The 17,958-nt window shown below is 41.4% G+C and overlaps 1 protein-coding gene and 1 pseudogene across 1 annotated transcript; one reads left to right on the forward strand and one right to left on the reverse strand.

Moving 5' to 3' along the window:
• Positions 1-995: 995 nt before the first annotated feature.
• Positions 996-14,011, reverse strand: OOSP1 (oocyte secreted protein 1). Its single transcript, XM_075547571.1, has 5 exons — positions 13,936-14,011; positions 9,883-10,064; positions 4,509-4,606; positions 2,684-2,800; positions 996-1,881 (listed from the first exon to the last, which is right to left on the reverse strand). The coding sequence occupies exons 1-5, from the start codon at positions 14,009-14,011 to the stop codon at positions 1,827-1,829; spliced, it is 528 nt and encodes a 175-aa protein (XP_075403686.1). The 3' UTR covers positions 996-1,826.
• On the forward strand, positions 5,043-5,480 carry LOC142446279 (ATP synthase F(0) complex subunit g, mitochondrial pseudogene; annotated as a pseudogene).
• Positions 14,012-17,958: the final 3,947 nt, after the last annotated feature.

The raw sequence follows: 17,958 nt of genomic DNA on the forward strand, positions 1-17,958 counted from the left end.
TTATGATTCACCTAGTCAAGTGCCTTGGCACAGCCAATGAAACGCAAGTAGACATCTTCTGGTGGTATCTGCTTCCAGCCAAGTGATCTGACATCAGCGTAGCCTCTTCTACTTCTGACAGCTCCCTGGCAATATACTGCTACAGACAGTTTTGAATTATCTTCAGCAAAAGATTTACTTGCATGTGCTATTTTTTTAATCATTTTATTGGGGGCTCATACAACTCAACACAATCCATCCATCCATCGTGTCAAGCACATTCGTACATTTGTTGTCCTCATCATTCTCAAAACATTTGTTTTCCACTTGAGCCCTTGGTCTCAGCTCATTTTTCGCCTCCCTGCTGCCCCTCCCTCATGAACCCTTGATAATGTCTAAATTATTTTGTCATATCTTACACTGTCCGACGTCTCCTTTCACCTTTATTCTGTTGTCCGTCCCCCAGGGAGGGGGTTATATTTAGATCCTTGCAATCGGTTCCCCCTTTCTGCCACAACTTGCATGTGCTATTAAGATTGTTTAACAATTTATTCTACCCGTTTTATCACTTTTCTTTGAAGAAATGTGGCTCTCTCCCAGTCGTAGCTCTTTAGTCAGCTCATATGCATGTGGAGGTTGTCGGCGATCACATTCATCTTTCGGAGACGTCTTTGGATGCACCAGTTTCATTTTTTCAGCAGTCCCAGTTGTCTAGTTTATATTCTTCTGTTTGTGCTTTTCAGCTTTGTTTCATAGAGTATTTATGCCATCAGTTAGGGTCCCTGATTTATATATCAAGATAAAATCTGTACATAGGCATTTTTTGGGACAATGCTTTATTCACATAAAGACAGAGCAGTATCAGCTTCGTTGGTAGGTATCAATCCCTCGTAAGTCCTTGAGACATCCCCCTTAGTAGTTGACAGAAAGGTAATAGGCTGCACGTACCCCTCTGCTGCTACAAAAGAGGGACTCTAACCAGCCTATCTCCTCCCTGATGAGAACAGATGCAGAGATTGGGTTGCCCGGGGCTTATGTGACACATACCGGTAAGCAGGAAGCAGGCTGTGTGCGCAGAACAGGAAGGAGCTTTCCTGGGAAGAAAGAAGAAGAAACGGGAGCAGAGGGAAGTTCAGTTCCTAGTCTTCATGATCAGGAGTGTTCTAGCCCAAAGTTCTGGTTAGGGAGTTCATGTAGGGGCGAGAAAACCCAGCAAAGACGGCTTTCTCGTTTTCCTAATACTTTAAATGCATTTCTGTTTTGGTTATTCTTTGTCTCCTCCAACTAAAATATAAACTCAGTGAAGGCGTGCCGATGGCATACGTGAACATGTATTCATTATTACTAGGTACGACTATGATTAAACCTTCACTGAGGGGCATGAATCACCCAGGGAGCAGAGTTAGTAATTTTACCCTTAAATGCCTCGTTATAGTGAACAGTAAACATTTTAATGACATACACATCAGTCTTTCAATAATTAGAGATGGTTGCATAACAGAACACACAACTCATAATAAAACACTTTATTCGTATGTAAGGGTCCCTGGTCTTAAAAACAGGACAGTCACTTTTTGAAAAAAAAATAATAAGTTCCATAAAACCTGCAAAAGCCCAATGTTGTGTAAGGCAAAAATCTGGCAGGGCCCAGGAAAACTAGGCAGATTTGGGGTTTTCCAGCTTTTGTAGATTTCACTGTACAGGAAAACAAGCTATCATTCTACTTCAAATTTGCTCGTTTCATAGATTTGTACCAAATGCCACACCGTCATCAGTCCCAAGCAGACCTCCTCTCAGAGAGTCTAAATTGCCTGTGAACACAGGTGTGGAAAGCCCAATTTCTTCTCTCAACAAAGAGATCCAACATTGGATGAAGAAGGTAATCCACCAGTCAAATTACACCTAATATTGAAGAAAGAGGCAAAAATCAGTCTCAATGTAAATTTTAGTCATTTGCCTATAAAAGTACATTTTTCATAACAAGGTAGTATGTGTGTGGGTAACAAGTCATAAGCTGGAAGGGAAAAGATTTTCACAGAGAAGGAATTTTTCTGTCTTGGAAATGATATCTTTAGGTATACATTGATTGAAGTGAAATATATATATATATATATATATATATATATATGTTATTTTTGCCCCTGTAATCTAGGAAGTTAGCTGGGTATATCCTACTCTACTCTCTTTAAAACCTAGTTCTATTAATATCCAAAGGTTAACATACATTGGGATCTTTCATTCTACACCTTGATCGGTGACTTAAGGATCCAGAACCTTACAGCCTTGTTAGCACTGGGTCCTAGAAGACACTGTCGCCACCCTCTATGACACTTCCAACCTCGTTTCACGAGCATTTCTAATCCACTATTTTGTAGGTCTCGTCTTGCTGCTCATTGTTTCTTAGGATGCAAAAGTCTGTGTATCTTGAATGTGTTGGTGGTTCTCCTTAGCCTTAATCTGGGAATTTCATATGAGGTCCAAGAGGGACAGCACTAATTATATGGGATTTTTACCAGTCAAAATTAAATGAATGACACCACAATGATCAGCAATCTCATCACCAAACTCAGGAATGTATGAATCTGGAAGCTCTTTGGGCACACTGCCCTTAGTACAAATACATGATGCTTCGTTGCCAGATTGTCTTTGCTCGTATCTAGCGAGTGCCTGGCAAAACTTGACATGCAATTCCGAGTGTCCTTACTGTGACCCCGCTGCGAAAGCAACCGCTGTAGCTCCTGAGCTGCCAATACTTGGGACATGTTCATTCGTTAAACTGTTGAGGTAATACTCTTCTGAATCAGGTACAAGGCGATTATAACTGAAAAGATAAAAAGAAAATATAAATCTATTCAGACCCTACTGTTGACATGTTGAACTGAAAGGTCAAGTTCCTGTTACAGTAGCTCTCTTGACTTTTTATTCTTAAAAAATAACATCAAAGACAGTATTGATAGTGCTAAGGAGCATGAGTTGAACCCAAACATTGAAAATATCTTTGTAATTCTACCATCTACCCTTACATTATCTTGAGCAAGTAATTTAGTTTCTGTGCCTAAATTTATACATTTGTAAAATTGGCATAACAATATCTACTTTATTGCATTGTCATAAGGCTGTGTATTTATACAAATAAAGTGCTTGGGACAGTACAGGAGTACAATGAGTGAGTGATATGTTAGCTGCTATTATCACTATCAGAGCCCTAGTGGATTAAGCATTGAGCTGCTAACCATTAGGTCAATGGTTCAAACCCACCAGTTGTTCCACAGGAGATAGATGAGACTTTCTGAGTCCATAAAAATTTTAAAGTTCAGAACACCAAGGAGGCTGTTCTACTCTTCTCTTTAGGGTTGTGATGAGTCAGAATTGACTTGATAGTAATGGATTTGGTTTTCTTATTACCACTATCACCACCTCCACCATCACCTGCAGGAAGAACACTATATGGTGTTCTTCTCCTGTAACCACTGTGGTGAAACAGTTTTCCAGTTCAAGTTTTTAACCAAAAAAAATTATATACATATATATACCTAGTGGAAAAAATTCCCCAAAGAAAATCCTTGTGAAGAACAGTAGAATTGTAATGACTTGAAATTTTTTATCGATCTAAATCTCTTAGGCTTTCTCCAAAGGATAAACAAGTAGGGTACAAAAAGAGATCCTAGCTCAACCTGAGAACCCTGCCCCAGTATGTTCTTTCACTCACAGCATGTTGACTACCTACTGGGTGGATGCTCCACTGGCCCTTGTTCTAACTTCTTTTACAAATCTTGAATGTGGGGTTTTGCTTTTAAAAAAAAGAACCTAATGTGATTTAGCTGGCTAAGAACTATCAGGTGCCCCTGACATGTGTCACAAAAAAATGAATTATCATCCCACTTTTTAGCATGCCAACTCCCTGGGAGGCAAAAATAGTTAAGAACTCAATTACTAGCCAAAAGGTTGGCAATATGAACCCCACCAGAGGCACTTTAGAAGACTGAGAAAAGCCAGCTCCCTGCCATCCAGTCAATTCTGATCCGTGGAGATTCTAGAGGGCAGGGTAGAGCTGCTCTAGTGGTTTTCCAAGACTGTAACGTTTTATGGGAGTAGAAAGCCTCATCTTTTCCCTGTGGATCAACTGGTGGTTTTAAACTGCTGACCTTGCAGCTAGCAGCTCAATGCATAACCCACTATGCCACCGAGGTTCTTGCTTTAGAAGAAAGGCCTTGGCAGTCTGCTTTGAAAGACGCTCAACCCTCCTCGGACACATGAGGTCACCATGAACTGAAATCCACTTCATGGAAGTAACAGCAACCACATTCTTCTTCTATTCTAAGGACAGCTGATGTCGTTGAAGAACTCAGGTCAACGGATGGAGAGATTTGTGGTTTCATTAGGTTCCCTCCCCCCCTCCCCCGCCCCGCCTCAGGCACTCACATACAGCCCACTCCTGGGTCTGGTATCCAGCCTTTCAGGTTTGGATTTACCTAGGAGGTCGTTATGAACCTGGGAGCTACAACAGGAGTATGGCATACTATACTCACTTTCGGGAAACACACGTCACAGGCATCTCCACTTTCTGTTCGGAGGTTGTTGATATGTACTTGATCTTAGTTTTTAGCAGAAGAGTCCTTCCAAGAGCCTGAGGAGGCAAACAGCTTTTAAGCAAATGTTTGTCTCAAGTCTCTCAGGAAACTTAAAAGCGTTTGATTTGGAATTTGTAGACATTCCACAACTCTGAAACCAAACTCAATGCCATCGAGTCAAGCCTGACCCTTCGCAATCCTGCAGGGCAGGGAAGAACCACCACTGCGTGTTTCGAAGACTAACTCTTTGCCAGCATAGGAAGCCCCATCTTTCTACCCAGGGCAGTCGGTGGTTTTGTACTGTCCTGCTAGCCTTGCAACGAGCATCCTACCTCATGACCACCGCAAAAGCGTGGCCCGTCTCAGATACTCCATGCTCTAGAACTAGCCAAATTCTTACAAGCCTATCTGCTCGCCGGAAGCTGGGCCATTTTCAAAGTGCAGAGATGGTTTAAAATAGCAACATGGGTCGACATTCAACTGGCTGTTTCGGGCCACGGGCTTTCTCTCCTCGAACCATGGCCCAGTTTGTCCGTAACTTGGTGGAGAAGGCCCCGGGGCTGGTGAACGCTGCTGTGACTTACTCGAAGCCTCGACTGGCCACATTTTGGCACTATGCCCGGGTGGAGCTGGTTCCTCCGACCCGTGCGGAGGTCCCTGCAGGGATCCAGAGCCTGAAGAAAGTAGTCGAGAGTGCTAGGACTGGGCGCTTCAAGCAGCTCACAGTTAAGGAAGCTCTGCCGAATGGTTTGGTGGCCACTGAAGTGTGGATGTGGTTTTATATTGGCGAGATCATAGGCAAACGAGGCATCATTGGCTATGATGTTTGAAGACCAGTCTTTAACATCTGGTTATATTGGTTTGCTCTTTGAGTTTTCTTGGACCATGTGTGATCAGTCTACTCTAATAAAATAGATCATCTAAAAGTCACTGTGTAAAAAAAAATAGCAACATGGGTTCTGTGAACCATATTCAAGAAAGTGTTTCTTTAGGACGCATTGTGGGAAATACATGTGTACATAACAGAGATAATCCACGCTTTGAGAACATATAAACCTGCACAGAGTTCTGAGAGCTGCCTCTACTCATTATGGATCCTTGGGACATTTGTTCCAACAACTAAACCTGCTTCCTCATTTCTAATTTTTAAAAAAATATCTTTAAAGTAAGTATGGTAATGAGCAAGACTATGACGCTTTCAGTATGTTGTTTGGTGGTGGTGGTAGCAGTTAAAGCAAACAAACAAAACACCCAAACTCACTGCCACCGGGTCATTGCTGACTCACAGTGACCCCTGTGGGTCTCTGAGACTGTAACTGTTTACAGGAACAGAAATCCCAGTCTTTCTCCCAAGGAGTTGCTGGTGGTTTCAAACTGGCCACCTTAAAGATCCCAGCCCAACACATAACCACTACGCCACCAGAGTGGTACTTAGGTGCTGTCAAATTGGTTCTGCCTCAGACAGCCCTACACCCAACAGAACAAAACATCGCCTTGCTGAAGCTCTGACTCTTGGTCACTGACCCTCCAACCAGGCATGCTGCCCTTCTCCAGCGACAGGTCCATCCTAATACTAGATCCAGAATACAAGCGATCACGTCTTTCCATCCTCCGTTCCAAAGAGCATTCTGGTTGCTTATCAGCATATGGTAAACGTCTCACAGGATGAGTTGCTGTCTTCAAAGGGAAAGGAGTTTAGATAAAAGACTTGAGAGAGCAATCACAGGTTCTCCTAGGACATTCAGCCACATACACAATGAAGGATCTCAATAGAGGGCCACGGGCATTGATCTCATAGGAGGATAAGACTAATCAAGGTACTCATACAGATTATACAATTTTCAATATGTCTATTCTTTCAGATACATCATGTTCTTTTTCACATCCCTGGGGAAATACACAAGCACAAATAAAATGGAATTTACCAATTGCCAACCCCCACTGAGAGTTTCAGTAATATATGGCTGGCAGTGTCAGTCATATGTGGATATCTCTCCTGCTTTGTCCTCCCACATTCCATGTTGAAGATTAAGGTTTTCCCCTAATATTTGCTATGATGGACACCATAATAATACACCATCCACATCTTCCTTCAAGAAATTACCCCAGCGCCCAGCTCATGGGGATCATCTCAGCTACAGGTAGCTGTGTGCCCAAGTTCACACCCCTGGACTGGGGCGGCCCACGTCGAATGGCTGATCCAGATGAGAATGTACAGCTCCCTGCAGCGTCAGCCAAAACCATCTTTGGGTTTGCGTCACAGGCCAGCATCTCCTTTGCTCACTCTTCTTTCTCTTTCTTTTTGCAAGTATTACTGCCAAGGGCTATTAATAAATGTCTTGTATGTCTTGGATAGAAAAGTCCAAAGATCCCTGGCAGCACAAATGTTTAAGAACTTGGCTGTTCACCTAAGGGCTGGCATTGCAAACCTACCCAGTGGTCCCATGGGAGTCAGGCGGGGTGGCGCAAGCCAAATTGTATCTCTACATTTGCTTTCCCTAGACCCCAATCCATAACATCCATATATACTGGAATAAAGTTCTGTTTTTCTCTGAGCTTTTTATTTGTAATAGTGAACAAAGTCATAAGTTCTGTTGCAACAAAATACCATTAACTACTTTTTCAAATCAAAATAAAATCTCCATTATACTTTCAATAGTGGTGTACATAATTGACCTTTGAATATACCTTATAAGGCATATGAAAATACCTGGTGAAAGGACTTTGGGGCTGATAGAATGTTAAACATTCCCTTTGAAAAGCTTTACTATGTTTGTTACAATTGGCCAGACTTTGTGGATTATAATGTATAAGAAGTTTGTGAGACGGTTTGAGAAACTAATGATGTATGGCAAACAATGTCTCCTTTCAGGACTGTCAACTCCCCAGTCTGTTCCATCACTCAAATCCCCACCATGAAGTCAGTTCCAAGTCACGGTGACTCTGAAAGTTAGGCTAGAACTACCCTGCGGGTTCCCAAGCCAGACTCTTTACAGTCACAGACGCCTCAGCTCCCTCTGGAAGAGCAGCTGGGTGGTTCAACATGCTGACTTTGCAGTAAGCAGCCCAATAGTAACCAACAACACTAGAGCTCCAGCTGCATCACAAGTGGAGCTTTATTCATAATAATTTATAAATTATCAAGGGTTCATGAGGGAGGGAAAGCAGGAAGGGAGGAGGAAAACTGAGGAACTGATAACAAGGGCTCAAGCAGAAAGCAAATGTTTTGAGAATGATGTGGGCAACAAATGTACAAATGTGCTTGACACAATGGATGGATGGATGGATGGATGGATGGATGGATGGATGGATGGATGGATGGATGGATGGATGGATGGTGATACGAGTTGTATGAGACGCAATAAAATAATTTTTAAAAATAAAAGTAAATGTTAAAATTATAAATTCTTATTTCCCTATAAGAAAAAATATTCAACATCTTTTCTTCACATCCTCTCTCCTGAAGAGGACATGTCCAGAAATCTATCAAGTCATACTACAAGTAGAAACTTAATGAGTTCTTACCATGAGATACCTTATACCTACAATGATAGCCTCATTCAAAAGGAAAAACAGAAAACAACAAATGCTGGAGATGTGGAGGGAATGGCACTCATATACACTGTTGGTGGACATGTAAACAGATGAAAAGCACAACAGAAAGTGACAGGCTGCTGCCTAAAACAACTAGGAAAGGAAACCCCATATGATCCAGGAATGCCGCCATTGTGGATATGCCCCCAAGGAAGAAAAAACAAGTACTGCAGCACAGTTCACAATGCCAAGAAACGGGAAACAGCCTACGTGCCCAATAGACTAAGAAGAATAGACAAAGAAATCATGGTACATACACACAACGGAATACTACGCATCCCTAAACAACAGTGATGAAAGCATGACACACTGCATTTCATAGAAGGACGGAATCCATTATGCTGGGTGAAGTTAGTCATTCACAAACGGACAAACACCACATAAGCCCACTATTATAAGGAAAAACAATGAATAAACCTTAAAGACAAATTCCTAAAGGAGTAGAGAACCTGCCTACAGTCCATGAGCTATACATCACCCCCCTTATTTGCACATCCTAAGAACCACCTTGGAAGAGGAGACCTCCCATCAGCAAGGGTCACACCTTCAAGAACTGGGTAAAGGGAGAAGACCATCCACTTAAAACCATACAACAGTGAGGAGAGATCACATCGAATCAACAGAAACACCACAGGAATAAGAAGGGAACCTTACGGGGAAATCAAGTCAAGATCACGGTAGAAGAGCATCCAGAATTCAGAAGAGGCATTTGACTTCTGCTAGTAAATGGGGATAAGCAACCTTACCTCAGGAAAGGATGCTCAAAAATAAACAGAATCCAAAGGTGGCAAATAACAAAATCCAAATACAATGGAAGGAAAAGTGTCCGAGCCTACATTTTGAACACCTACTTTGTACAAGGGTGAGCGCTGGTGGTTTAGTGTTTCTGCTTTGGGCTGCAATCCACATGACTGGCAGTTCGAAACACTATCGATTCCAAGTGAGAAAGAGTGGGCTTTCTGCTCCCATAAACAGTAACTGTCTTGGAAACTCACAGGCGGTCACTATAATTCAGCATTGACTCGATAGCAGTGAGTTTGGTTTTAGTTTTAATAGAGGACGGTAGTAAGTCAAAATTCCATCTACAGATTACCTATATGGATCAAACCTCTGATAGATCCCTTCTGACTAGAGTTGAGGGACTCATATAGCCTTGTTATCAGACAGATTACTGTAAACATGATTATGGGGGACAGAACTACGGTATAATATGATACCTGGGCACTAAGGTATAATATGATACCCGGGCATTTGCTCCCCCTCTTGATTCATTCTCTGGCATAGTACTGGTGGTGTTTTTATTTTTCTTTCCCCTTCTCCTCCTGTGCTTTATTCCTCTCCTTCTCCTTCTCCTTCTTCTCTCTCTTCCTCCCTCCTTCCCTCCCTCCATCTCTCTTCTTCATTTCCTCCTCTCTCTTCCTCCCTCCTCCCCTCCCTCCATCTCCCTCAATGTAAATCTATACTGTTTTTCATTCCGTTTTTTTTTCTTTTTGATATGTTTCCCAATTTAGGAAACACAGAAAGGACAAATGTGTGGAAACAATAATTAAGCTATAACTTTGGGGGATATGGGAGGGGAGCGGTGGAGGAGACGTGGAGACCAAATAATGAATATAGGAGTAGTTCTTTGCAAAAAGCCACTGGGGGGAGGAGAGAAATTTAATGAGTTCTGACTTGTGGGCTTGTTGAAGATACCATAAAACACTCAGTTTTTAACTTAAAAAGTCATTCATCTTACCATACTTTTGATGTTACACTTAGAAGGGTGGTAGAAAAACTCATAGTAACCACTTGGCTTATAAGTAGTTACAGGACAGTCATCTCCCAAAAACACTTCATTTTGAAGCATGTAAATCTTGTAGAATAGTGTGGGCTTGATCCTAACATAAAGCCAAAATTTGGTGCATTGCATTTGAAGAGCTGAAAGAGAGAAAAAAGAAGCAATTCAACCATGTGCTATCCCATCCCTCAGCTCACAGGATTCCAGCAGCGCTAGTTACCGCGATGAAGCAACACAACCACAATGACAGTCTCCGTTACTATAGCCTTCGGCCCTGGAAACACCCAGGTACACTCATCCTTTGAAGATCCACTTCAAAAAATCCATATACTTTTTAAAATCAATACAAAAAATCTTATGATCCAATTCTTCAAAGTTTTCTTTTTACATATGGGTTCAATATATATGTATATGTATATCATATAATCTTATATGAGATATATATATAATCTTATAGCCTTGACACTGAGAACTATGGAGTATATTCAGTCCCCCTCGTCCACAGAAGTTCCTTATAACTTTGTTTCATTGATGTACCCATAGACTCATGGTATGAGGCAAGGAAGATGTGCAGAAATCTAAACCCTATCAAAATACTGTAATCAACTATTTATAGCATTGGAGGGGTTATAGTCTTTATGAGGAGCCCTAGTAGCACTGTGGGACAGGTATTCAGCTCTTAGCCACAAGGTTGGTAGTTCTAACCCATCAACCACTCCATGAGAAAAAGATGACACTGTGTGCTCCCATAAAGATTGATAGTCTCAGAAACCCTGAATAGGGCCATTGTGAGTTAGAAACAGCTACATGGGCTTCATGGTGTTTTAACTTTTCCCATCTGACGTAGAATATCTGATAGCAACGTTTTTATCTGAGAAAGGGACTAGTTTTCTGATAGAATCTGCAGCCTAGGCTACATTCTAGCAGAAAAAAATTAGAACAACCTACAAGTTCTGGGACTAGGGATTGAGGGAAAGGGATGAGGTAGTCATTTACCTAAATCCCACTCACATAAAAAGCCTCCCAAGCTGCTCTTGGGAGACTAGAAATAGCCTAAGAACTCTGGAGATATTGAAAAGACAGTAGCCTGGAGATCCCCTCACAGAAGGGTTTAGGGGAGGAGATGAGTCAGTCAGGGTGTGATGTAGTACCGATGAAGAACACAGCTTTCCCCCAGATCCTGGATGCTTCCTCCCCCCAACTACCATGATCCGAATTCTACCTTGCAAGACTGGATAGAGCAGAGGTTGTACACTGGTGCATATGGGAGCTGGAGGCACAGGGAATCCAGGGTGGATGATACCTTCAGGTCCAGGGGTGTGAGGGGCGATACTGGGAGAGTGGAGGGTGAGTGGGTTTGGAAAGGGGGAACCGATTACAATGATCTACATGTGACCTCCTCCCTGGGAGACAGACAACAGAGAAGGGGTGAACGGAGACTCTGGATAGGGCAAGATATGACAAAATAGCAATCTATAAATTACTAAGGGCTCATGAGGGAGGGGGAAGCAGGGAGGGAGGGGGGGAAATAAAGAGGACCTGATGCAAAGGGCTTAAGTGGAGAGTAAATGCTTTGAAAACAATTAGGGCAAAGAATGTACAGATGTGCTTTATACAATTGATGTATGTATATGTATGGATTGTGATAAGAGTTGTATAAGCCCCTAATAAAATGTTTTTTTAAAAAACTAAAAGAGTTGTATAAGCCCCTAATAAAATGATTTTAAAATACAATAAAAATTTTAAAACATTACAAAGAAAGAAGACAGTAGCCAATGGAAACTATATAAACCTGAAGTCTCTTAAGCTCACTCACCTCTGGTAGAAACCAAAAAGAAACCAAAATACAAAATAAAATATTATTTGCAATCACCACAACAACTTAGGTATTTATGTAACTAGTATGTGTAGGCCATGTGTGAGTGGGGGAAGAGGGGGGAATGGAGCAAAACTCAAAATCAGAAAATAGACCAGGCTTACTGGTCAAATAGAAATGAGTGGAAACCCCAAGACTGTGGCCCCTAGTCACCCTCTGGCCTGGAAATAAATTCATTCCTGGAGCTCAATTTTCACTTAAATAATAAGTCTGTATAGGAAACAATAAGATTAGGGAGGTATGTATGTCTTAGGACAATCAAACCATTGGAGACCAAAAGAGCACTGTTTGTCAAGTAGAAAAATCAGAAAGCTTGGGAAAGAGGGAGGGGTGGGAACAGGATGCACAGGGAGGAAGTGGGGTGACTCACTGAGGAGACTACCAAGAATGGCGGGAAACACAAAGTGTATGAATGGTTGAAAGGAAAGTGGAACTGCTTTGTTAAGCTTCATGTAATTCCCGCGTTAAGAGGTGTTGAAACAATTGGATATCCATAAGTAAAAAAATTTACTTCTCTAGAAAATAATGATGGCAACATATGGACAAATATGCTGAACACAACTGGCAATAGATGAGCCCCCAATAAAATGATCTTTTCTTAAAAAAGGACAGGCTCAAGCATTAGACTGAGCTAAAGAAGAAAAGGAAAGAGCTACACAGACCGATTTTGCAAATGATTAGTCTAAAAAAGGAAAGAGAAAATGGTTAGTCTGAAAAAAGAATGAGAATATTATTTAATACTTGGCACAATATTAAAAGGAAAAGGAATCATTATTAAAACAAAATTGTATTAAACAAATGTATTAAAACAAAAATTCTATCTTGGGAATCTCTATGGTAGCAGGGATATCGGGTTTTAAGAACTGCTTCTAAAACATGTATATGTATATATTTCCTTTAAAAATAAACTATATGCATAGATGTAGGGAAAAAATAACTTCTCTAAACTTCAAACCTTATATAAATATTAACTCCAAATGGATAATATACTTTCAGACAAATGTCTTAGAAAATTACATAGGTAAAAATGAGGACCTGATGCCAGGAGCTTAAGTGGCAAGCAAATGTTTTGAGCATGATGAGGGCAATGAATGTAAAGATGTGCTTTCCACAATTGATGTATGTGTGGATTGTGATAAGAGTTGTATGAGCCCCTAATAAAATGATTTAAAAAATAAAATAATTTTTAAAAGAAAAGAAAATTACATAGGGGAAATCTTTCAGCATGCAGTGGGCTACACCAGGAATTCTTAGTCTCCAAACTAAAAACAATGCATAAAAGGAAAAACTGCTGTTAGTCTTCATCGAAATTTAAAGCTTTTATCTGTGAAAGACCCTGTAAATTAATGAATTAAGGATCTGCAGACTGAGAAGAAATATTTGCAAGTGACAATGCTGGCAAAATCTAGCATCTAGAATAGATTATGTCATCCTGTGCTGTACACTTATGCAAGATGTTTCACTGGGGGAAACTAAGTAAAGAGTACACTTGTGCTCCCTGCATGATTTCTTACAACTACATGCAAACTTACATTTTAATTGGCATAACAATTTAAGCATGAGGTCTCGAGAGAAAATCTTCAGCATGTCAGGCTAGGCAAGGTTTGTTAGGGATGGAGACTTGCAGAGATGAGACAGGGGAGTGTCCAGGTAAACCAGGAGAGTTGATCCCCGCTCCACAGAAGACACAAACTCAGATACAAGTCTAAAACGAGCAAGGTAATGGGCAGTTGCGCCTTAAATAAGCCTTCCTTCCAGTATTACATACAATAGAGGACATGCCCTGACACCCTAACTCCTCCAACGGACACCTTCTCTGCTTTTCAGGCCACCCCACACATCTTAGATAAAAGTATTTGATATACGTCAAATGTTTGATCCTCCGTGAGTTAAGAAGTCTGGAAGGGGGCAAGAGAGTTGGAAAAAGAAGAAAGATCCCAAATTAGGGAGCATTCTCTAGTCTCTGAGCTAGTCTTCACGAGAAACATGACAGCTCAAGATCAAGCATGTAAAAGAGATTTTCCCCATAATTTCCCTTAGTTATTCGTAGAATTCAACCAGATCAAAATGATGAAAATCCAAAGCCACATGAAACGTGCACTCCGTAAGAAAGTGTTCTGAGTCATATATCATACCTGTCCAGTCCCCATCACAAGTCCACCTCAACGAGAGGAGGAGAAACAGCCACCTGAGGCCCAGGAAAATCTTCATCTGGCTAGATTTGACGGCAAACCCCACTCAGGAAACAGAGGCTGATGGAGGGCAGCTTTATATACTAGAAGAGCAGCAGAAGCACCCGGAGTGAGTAATTAACTACCGCTTTGGAAAGCACCACATGCACTGAATTGACTATCAGTTCATTTTCTAAAAGGTGCCATCCTTATTTCAAATGCCAATAAGACAAGAATGAAGGCAAGGCCAAACGTGACATTTCAGTTCCTTGGAACTGAATTCTGTGACTCTGGAAGGCGTACACAACTCTCACTGGTGATTATTTAAAGTCCTTGGGTGCAAGCACTTCAGATTCAGATATTTGGTTCGTATCCAGTTCAGAGAGGCTCAAATCCACCCTGAGGCTTGTTGGAAGAAAATGTAACCATTGAAATGCCAACTGAGGAGAGTTCTGCTCAGACTCATGAGTTACGAGTTAGAGTCCATTCCACTGCAGCTTGTAATCAAGAATAAGAAGCAGCGCTTTCCAAAATTCTGCAGAAGATCAATGAGAAGCTCTACTGCCCTTGCTTTAGAATGAGAGATGCGTCGGAATCAATGAATATGAGGCTCTGTCTAGATTGGGTTTTGTAAAAGGTACCAGTTGTGGGCTTCACCTTCCCAGGTTGATAACATCAGATGAGCTCTGCAGTTATTAGCGCACTCCCTGTAGCATCACACGAAAATCTGTACAAAACGAACCATAAACTTTAGGGGAAATGGCTCAAACAGTGGATGATTGAGTGCATCATTTGTAAAGGAAGAGTTTTTATGACACCCCGGGGAGTACCAAAAATGACATCTCTTCCAGCACTTTAAAGAGCCTAGAGAAGATCCCCATTGACCAGGGACTAGACGAAAGGGGCTGGAGCTGCCACTAGGTGACAGGCTTCCTCTCCTCTTGGAATTGGGTTAAGTGCCTGCATCTGGATACGACGTCAAGTATAAAACCTCTCAAGGCTTCACCAGCCCCTCTCAGCTCCCTAGTCGCCTGGAGTGATTTTGGCCTGAGACTGGTCACAATGAAAGTCTCAGTGGAGTGGGCAGGACTCCTGCTTCTGCTCCTTTCTTGGATGTGGACCTGCTCTGTGCAAGATCCAGGTAGAAGAATAGACCTTGCCGGGTGGTGCTTGGAAGGGGTACTTTCTCAACGACTGTGAGTCATGAGTAGTGCTCAGGTAGCTTAGACTTGATTTTCCCCTGATAAAACTTAAGAAATCAGTAGTATTAACTCATACTTTTGCCTCTCTATGGAACTTCTTCCTATTTGTCAGCTACTGGTTGTTGTTGTGGTGGTGGTGTTGTTGTTGTTGTTGGTGGTGGTGGTGGTGGCTAGGAACCATCAAGTCCATTTTGACTCCATGACTCTAGATGACTGAGGAGGAAGGAGTGCCCTATAGGGCTTCCAAGATGGAGCCCTGGGGGCAGGGGGTGAGGGTGGAGTGGTTAAAGCCCTTGGCAGGGAATCAAGATTGACAGTTAAAGCCCACCAGCTGTTCCCTGTGAGAAAGATAAGGACATTCTGCTCTGTGAGGATTATGACTCCAGAAGCCCCATGGGACAGTTGTATATCCTATATATACACTATATGACCTTGGAATTGACTCAAAAGCAATGGGTTTGAATTGTTTGTTTAATCTTTACAGCAGCAAGTCACCAACCCTTTCTCTCATGGAGTATCTGGGTGGACTCAAATCACCACCAACCAACCTTCTGGTTAGCAACTGAGCCCTAACCATTGTGCTTCCTGGTATTTCCCAGAAAGCCATCCTTGGACCAGTTGTTCATCCTAATGACTTTCTCTACCTACTGGCAGTACTTTGTGCATCCTTTCATCGCGTCAGACCTAAATTACTCAGCCACACATTCTTAACTTGCATCCCTTGTCTAATTGCCCTTCTCTCCCTCCTTAAAACCCCAGGGCTTCCCTCCAGAGACCTAGGTGAAGCACCCTACATAGGCTGACCTCAATTTACCCCCGAGCCCAGGTGTCTGAGTGCACCTTGAAAATCTGCAGGAAGTCCTTGTTGACTCTTGTTTCCCACTCACATTGCACAGTCTCTCTTCTGTACCTGGGCAGAATCTGGTGCAAGACTTTCTGTAACATTCAGACCATGCCAACCACAGAGACTTCGTTATCCTCCTGAGAGGAGATAGTTGTTAATGTTTCAATCTTGCAGATATACTGGGGGCCTCAAAAAGCCATGGGAAAGTCCCATTATTTTTTAATTCCATTTTTCCACAAACTTTGTGGAGCTCCCTCTTTTAAGCTGTTCTAAATGCTCAAAAGGAAAAGTAGATGAAGCAGATGGTTTGCTCTTGATTCCTATCCTAGAGACCGGTGTTTCCAATCTCACTCACTAACACCACAAGAACAACCTGGCTATCTGCTTCCAGTAAGATTGTAGCCAAGAAAACTCAATGGAGCAGTTCTGCTCTAGCACATGAGCGCATCATGGGTTGAAATAAACTCAATGGCAAGACCACTACGTGGCACACAGCCGTGTGTAAAAAAATAGAACATCTGTTTTCAAGGGCTCAGGTTTTAACAAGGACACTAAATATCAGAGAACTTCGTAAATAGTATGAGTTCCCCAGTAAAGATATGGATGTGTTCCTTGGCAAAGTGAAGCCCAAGGAGATGTCCACTTCAGTCTCTTCTGGGCTGATTCTATTTTGGTGTTGCCTGGAAGGAAGGATGTGAGACAGTGAGACAGAGACAGAGAGAAGAAAGTGATGAGTAGTAATATGAAGGAAATATTTTTTAATATCCTCAAGGTTTTTTGTAAATCATTTATTGGGAGCTCATACAACTCTTATCACAATCCATACATGCATCAATATGTCAAGTACATTTGTACATTCGTTGCCCTCATCATTCTCAAAATATTTGTTCTCCACGTAAATCCTTGGTATCAGCTCCTCGTTTTCCCCTTCCTCCCAACTCCCTTCTCCCTTATGTACCCTCGATAATTTATAAATTATTATTTTGTCTGAGCTTGATGGCTTACCTGCAAGCCGTTAAGACCCGAGACACTTTATCTTTTGATAGCCAGGCACCATCAGATTTCTTCACCACATTTGCTTATGCACACATTTGTGTTTAGTGATCATGTTGGAAAGGGGTGCATCATGGAATGCCAATTTAATAGAACAAAGTGTTCTTGCATTGATATCCTCAAGTTTTTTTATTTCTTTAGCTGAAGACAGTCTGCCTTGCGTTATTTAATCCTGCTCACACTGCTTAAAGATGTGCTTTATACAATTGATGTATGTATATGTATGGATTGTGGTAAGAGTTGTATGAGTCCCTAATAAAATGTAAAAGAAGAAAAGAGAAAAAAATGATTAGGGCAAAGACTGTACAGATGTGCTTTATACAATTGATGTATGTATATGTATGAACGTATGAACTGTGAAAAGAATTGTATGAGCCCCAATAAATTGTTAAAATTTAAAAAAAAGAAGGGATATTAAGGTTAAATTTTTAAATAAATGTTTTTAAATTTCCAAAAAAAAAAAGATGTTCACTAAAGCAGAACTGCTGACTGATTATTTTCTCTCAACAGTGTGGCTACAATGCACCTATTTCACTTTCCATGTTGCAGTTAAGAGAACGCTATTTTCTGAAGAAGAAATTTTAGAGCCTCATGAATTATTTCTGGGAAGTAACTGTCCACCAACTGAAGTGGATGCAGAAAAACTCTTATTTGAGTACCCTAACAATTTGTGCTCAATTCGATCAAATGTAAGAGATGCAATTGTTCGATCGGTGCCATCTATAAAATTTTGGGAAGTGTGGCTTTCTGTAATTTTAGAATATGCTACTTGCTTTGCTAATTGGGGGCCATAGACTGGTTAGGGGCCTAGCAAGAACATACGGAGCATATTCTCCCTTTTTATTCATACAACAAAGATCTTCTATGTCCAGGACATGACAGTGAATA

Source organism: Tenrec ecaudatus, chromosome 4 (genome assembly GCF_050624435.1).
Source record: "Tenrec ecaudatus isolate mTenEca1 chromosome 4, mTenEca1.hap1, whole genome shotgun sequence".
In the NCBI taxonomy this organism is placed as follows: Eukaryota; Metazoa; Chordata; class Mammalia; order Afrosoricida; family Tenrecidae; genus Tenrec; species Tenrec ecaudatus.